At 46.1% G+C, this 6156-nt stretch overlaps 1 protein-coding gene across 1 annotated transcript in view; it reads left to right on the plus strand.

Annotated features, from left to right (window-relative positions):
* Positions 1 to 423: 423 nt before the first annotated feature.
* NPL (N-acetylneuraminate pyruvate lyase (dihydrodipicolinate synthase)) overlaps positions 424 to 6156 on the plus strand; it is a 10018-nt gene continuing 4285 nt past the window's right edge. Inside the window, exons 1-5 of the mRNA XM_008947735.1 lie at positions 424 to 488; positions 2097 to 2170; positions 3284 to 3371; positions 4518 to 4575; positions 4664 to 4739. Coding sequence (XP_008945983.1) covers positions 424 to 488; positions 2097 to 2170; positions 3284 to 3371; positions 4518 to 4575; positions 4664 to 4739 — 361 coding nt within the window. The remainder of the gene's footprint in view (positions 489 to 2096; positions 2171 to 3283; positions 3372 to 4517; positions 4576 to 4663; positions 4740 to 6156) is intronic.

Consider the following 6156-nt stretch of genomic DNA (forward strand, 5'->3'; position numbering starts at 1 on the left):
CAGGGGTCTGCTGGCGGACCGGTGCGAGGCCAGTGCTCGGGGAAGGGGCCCGGAGCCCGGTCCTCCGCGGAACTTCTCCCTGCCGGGCTGCCAGGCGTGAGCAGGTAAGTGCTAGAGCACAGGCTGCGCGGGGCAGCGGGAGGGTGAGTGGGAGATGGGTCTGAAACGCGGCTGCAGCTGGTGCTGCCAGTCCCGTCCGGAGCTGCAGGGAGCTGCCGAGCTGCCCCCAGCCCTGCTGCGGTGCTGCCTGCAGGAAGTGCTCTTTCAACAACAAAAAGACTGTCCTCTATAACCAAAATTAACAGCCTTGCAAAGTCCACTTCTTCTGAACTTTGCCTGTCTGGTTCTGCTTTTAACAGAAGTTGAAGAACACTCAAATAAGGGTGGTGATCATGTTTATCTCTTGTCTTTCCAAACAGCTCAATGACACCCAGAAAGAAGTTACAGGGTCTTGTAGCTGCTACAGTCACTCCAATGACTCCTGATGGGTGAGTTGTCAAAGTTGCACTGATTACTGCTGCCTTAGACTTCTGTTTTCCTTCTGCCTTACTTGGAACTGATGAGGTTCGTGTGTTGCTGTTTTTTTAAAAAACAAATTTCTGATGGGATGGAGGAACTACTGGGTTGGTCCCGCTAGCACTAGAGAGGGTTCCCTTCCCCTCTGCATCTTCCTGTTGCCCAACAAATGCTGTGGGCCTGGGTTTGGAGAGTTTGGATCGGTCTCCCATCCCTTTTTTTGCCACTTTTGTAGGTGCAAATGGAATCATAGTAAGGTTACATGCATAGAGGATCGCAATATTTTCCCACTTGTTAAGGCAAATCACAGTCCTAGTTCAAAAGAGCTCTTGAGAGCTAAAGATAATTGTCAAAATCTGAAGGCCTTCTGAAATTTCCTTTACCCTAACTAACTCAGCAAGCGTTCACATGTGTGTATGTGTGCATGGAGTTAATCTAAACCAGCAGAAAATACTGCAAGGGCTGCACAGTTCTAAAAATAACGTCAAATCGGAAGCTGAAAATCAGCCTTCCTCAGGGCAGCAATGCTAAACAGATATCCTCCCTACTGAGTTCTGATGTTGCAAGACAGAGTTGTTGAAGTCAGCAAAGGACCCTGAGCTGCTCTGATGGGGCATGTGTCAATCTGTGTGTGTTTTGAGGGAAATGGTGGAGACCTGATAGCATGATCCTCCAAAAGTGAGCTGTAAAGCACAGTACTGTGTCTCAGCCAGGGGACTCATCTGCTTGGCAGTTGCTGCTGTTCATTTCTTACTTTAAAGGAAACTTGTTTCCAATTTCATTTTTTACTACTACTCCAGTTCATTGCAACATGGTATTTGGAGTGACCTGGGCCCAATGCCTGGAATGCCTGGCCCTTACATGTTCTGTGAAAACAGACATGAAATTTTGGGTGATGTGTGAACCCAGTCAAGGTCCCACATTTGCCTTCCAGACTATAGGGCTGATCTGTTTGTTTGACAAATGAAAATAACGATGACATATTACACACCGATAAACCAAATTGGTTTGTCCTAGACAGAAGATGAACCTAGAATTCAGTTTCCCCTGTTTGTCAGGAAAGTCTGTTGCTTTCCCCATCCTCTGATGAGAGAGAGAGGTCAAAGTCACATCCAGCAGATGCCACTTCACAGTCTGAGTCCAGCAGTTAGAAGTATAGTTTTAACCATTTGCCAGCACTTGCACAAGTATCTTTGTGCTCTCAGGGGGATCCTGTTTCTCTCAATAGTGAGAAAGGTTTGAGTGGTTCTTGTTCTCTCATATCTCCCAAAAAAAAGTCCTTTTCTGTGACAAGCCTGAAGTAATTGCCAACTGAGATAAAAGGTTGAAACAGTGAACTATCTGTCAGGAGAAGGAGAAACGGGAAGAAAGAATTCAGAACTGAACTGTTGTTACCTGAAATGTTAAACACATGCTGAGGGTATCATACCTTGGGGTAGTTTGTGTGTGTAAAAATGAAATACATGCCTTTTCTTTATTAGATACATGTCTTTTTGTTGCTGTTTTCTTAATCTCTTCATTTAAGTTGAGACTTGTGGCTGCTGAGGCTCCTAGGGTTGCTGTGGTTCCCTTCGTTTCAGGCAAATTAACCTTTCGGTGATTCGTCAGTATGTGGATTACCTGGTGAGTGAGCAGAAAGTGAAGAGTGTCTTTGGTAAGTGTTTTTTTGGCAGAAAGCATGTTTTTGCCTGGATTACAATCCTATGATATCTCACCTGGCAGGACCTGGAGCAGGGGGGCCTGTGGATGTGGGATCATCCTAGACATTTATAATCACCAGTGCAGTGAGTGCAAACAATACTTGGGGAATCTGCTTTTGTCTACACCCCATTTCTGTATGGGATAAAACAAGTGTGGTCTTTATAGAGTGGCATTGCCTAAGATGAATGGATAATGGTATGTTGACAGAGAAGACTCAACTGAGTGATTCTTCCCTTTCCCTGGGCAAGATACAATCGTCTGATTAAAAAATCAGTTCAGGAGTCCAGGAAATTCAGTGAACTCATCAAAGCCAAGTGGGCTTCTTTAGGAGACCAGTGGTGCAGTGGGTGAGACCAAGGAGGTCACTGCTCCCATCTCTTGGTTCTGCCTCTGTCTTGGGGGCTGCTGCGGGCAGCAGGCCTGGCTGGGCAGAGAACACAGCATCTGCTGAGACACCTGCATCCACAGCCTGGTGCAGTTAAGGGAGCGGTGCAGTTAAGGGAGCTGAAGTCAGCAATAAGATTTTGGTTCTAAATGTCAAGTCAAAGGAGTGCTAAGATGCAAAGCTGAGTTCATCAACTTGGTTGATGAAGTTAACATTCTGACGTATTTTTTCCAGGGGTGCTTTAGCCTAGGTAGCACATACAGTTCCACTCATCACAGAGAGACCAGATTTCAGCTCAGGCTGTTTCCTTGGGGTGGAGGATAGGCAGTCACTCTGCCTGGCTAGCTGCACTTGTCACAGCCTGACCCAAAGCTGGGAGACAGAGGTGGTGTTTGTGGGGAGGAGGTGCTGGGGGAACAGCTTCCCAGTTTCAACAGCTGATTCTGTCTCTTCCCTCCCACCACTGCTGATCCTGCAACCCCCAGGTTTCTGCCACGAGCGTTCACTGACGGTAGCTCTGCGATGCCTGTGCAGAGGCTGGGGCAGACCATTGCCATTTTAAAATTACCTGGGGGAAAAAGACTTCTCTGTAGTATCATCACAAGCGTCAGATCTTGCCTTCAGTAAAACCGATGCACATAGGCCAGGCCTCAGCATGTATGTTGTATTGTGTTGAAACAGTGAATGGCACAACAGGAGAAGGATTGTCCCTTAACATCCAGGAGAGGAAGCAGTTGGCGGAAGAATGGGTGTGCCAAGGAAAAGACAAGTGAGTAGCTGAGAGTGAACAGGGGATTGCTGACCCCGCATTATGATATAGGCGTGCCTGATTGCAAAGCCACATCTGCTGATGGCTGCTTTTTCTTGGAGTATTTTGTTGTTGGGCTTTGTCCCCCGCCTCCTTTATCAGAGAAGCCTGTGTTTTTGTTACTACCAGTTAGCTGGTGTGTCCATTTCCACTGCTTAGAGAGCCCATGATAGTCCTTCTCTTTGGTACAGTGAAGGGCAGGGGGACAAAAAAGGGCTCTGAGTATGAAAAGGGCTGTGCCCTTTAGCTTATTCTTGAGAAGAAGTGAAGGTAAAGAGTGATCTGCCTGTTTATGCCCCATGAGCATTTCTGAACTCTTTAATATATTAAGTGCTTTGGTACAGGGGAAGCTGAGGTATAAAGTGGTTTGGTGCTTCCCTAAAGGTGCAAAGTCAGTAGAAGAAGAAGGAGTTTAACCCAGATTTGCAGCTGTGAAACCAACTGCAGCTTCACTCTCCATCTCTTGTACCTGTCATAGTCTTGTGTCACTCACTGGTGCCATCTTATTTGCTATGTCAGAGGATCTGGAGAGGAGCGGATGTTTTGGGTGAGGAGGATAGTGAGCAGAAATAAGGTGGTGTGAAGACTCATCGTCTTGTGTGGGTATAAAGGAGAAACACAGAAATGGGACTGAAGGAACTGGAACCTGGGAGACAGTCTTGGCAGGAGCAGAGGAGCAGTCAGAGGTGCTGCTGTGCAGTTGAACTCATCTGGCAGTTCTGCAGAGCAGTAGTTTAGAAAGCCAAGATGCTTTGCTATCATTCTCTTTGCCCAGCTTGTCCTTAAATCTTTAATGTCTTAATAAAATGCTAAAATTTCTCCTTCCTGACAGCCTTGCAAATACGACAGCAAGGTGCCTTATGTGATTGATATTTGCAAATGTGTTTTCTTTTTTCCACTGCCAGCTGCTCGGTGCTGTTGGCATTTCCTCTGCACGTCTGCTCATCAGGTCAACACAGGTTCCAATCACTTTTAGCTTTAATTTAGCTCTGTGAAGTTCTTGTTCTGTGGCTCCCTGGTCTGAAGCAATTTATTTTGGCAGACCGAAATTTTTCACCATCACCAACCCCCCCCCGCCCCAAACCTTTTGAATTTGTTCTTTTGCAGGTTGGATCATGTGATCATTCATGTGGGAGCCCTGAGTCTGCCAGACTCACAGGAGCTGGTGAGTATGGTGTGATTTCATTTCACTTTGTGTGCGATGCCTACAAAGCAGATGGACCTTCACATACTTCCCATCCTCTCCTTTATAGGCAAGACATGCAGCAGCCATAGGGGCTAGTGCTATTGCTGTCATAGCACCCTTCTTCTTCAAACCCACAAGCAAAGGTGAGTAGATGTGATTTTTTGGGCCCTTCACTCCAAGAAGAACATTGAGGGGATGGAGCATGTCCAGAGGACAACAAAGCTGGTGACGGGTCTAGAGCACAAGTCTTGTGAGGAGCTGCTGAGGGAGCTGCAGTTTAGCCTGGAGCAAAGGAGGCTCAGGGGAGACCTTCTTGCTTTCAACAACTCCCTCAAAGGAGGCTGATGCCATGTGGGGGCCAGTCTCTTCTCCTAAGGAACAAGCAATAGGACAAGAGGAGATGGCCTCAAGTTGTGTGAGGGGAGATTTAGGTTGGACACGAGGAACAATCTCTTCTCTGAAAGGGTTGTCAAGGAAAAGGCTGGCCTAGGCTACCCAGGACAGTGGTGGAGTTCCCATCCCCTGGAGGGTTGAAAAGCTGTGTAGATGTGGTGCTGAGAGACATGGTTTAGTGGTGCCCTGGCAGTGCTGGGTTAACAGATGGACATGATGAAGGTTTCCCAACCAGAGCAATCCTCATTGCCAGACCTGCTGAGGCCCAAACCTTTATCATAAACACAGGACCAATGCCATTTTCTTTCTCTGGAAAGCATTCTGTTGATACTATTTGCATATCTGTCATGTCTGGTGCTGTGCAATTAAGATCTAGAAGGAGTCTTTTTAAAAATGGGAAATATTAGAAATCTCCCAGTAAGACGTGTGTGGGGACGTCTTTTGGGATATATTTTGTTAGACTTTTGTAAAATGAAAAGCTGCTTACAGAAATTCTGTCTTCTGAATAGACAGTTTGGCATTCACACTTGATCTGGGCCACACTAGGAAGCAGCTGGTTCCATGCTGACCATTGCTGGATGCTGACCAAGTTGATAAACTGCTGATACATAGGCATGCCTCTTGTTGCTGAGGGGATCATGTTTGGTTCTGTGCACCTAAGGTGATCTCAGAACTGATAAATTGAGTGGTTTGCTTTTAATATAATGAACATAATCTAAAAGAAACACATGAAGTGAAGGTTTGTAATAGAATGTTAGAAGTTGTTTGCATGAATTATGAATGGAAATGTTTGTATGAAAGTACTAGAAGTCACCAGAATGGATTGCCAGAATGGCTGGTATTGATAGTCAGGGACACAACCAGTGCCAATCTAACCGGTAAGCACAGAAGAACAGCACAAAGATCAGAAGATCTTGCATGACTGAGAGCATGCATGAGTTGTACCTGTAAGAGAACACGTGTGAGTTACTGCAGTTGGTTTGTTTTAAAATAAATATTGTCTTTGCCTTCCCTAAGGTCGTCCACTGAGTTTTGTTCCATTTAATTTTTGATGATGCATGAAGGGTTTCCTGTGAGTAGCTGCGTATGGTACACAAGCTGTAGGTGGCCTTTCTGCAGACCCTAGATGTTCTGAACCTGAGCAGTCTTTTCACCAGATAGTATCTT

This window comes from Merops nubicus, unplaced genomic scaffold, assembly GCF_000691845.1.
Source record: "Merops nubicus isolate BGI_N331 unplaced genomic scaffold, ASM69184v1 scaffold17339, whole genome shotgun sequence".
NCBI lineage: Eukaryota > Metazoa > Chordata > Aves > Coraciiformes > Meropidae > Merops > Merops nubicus.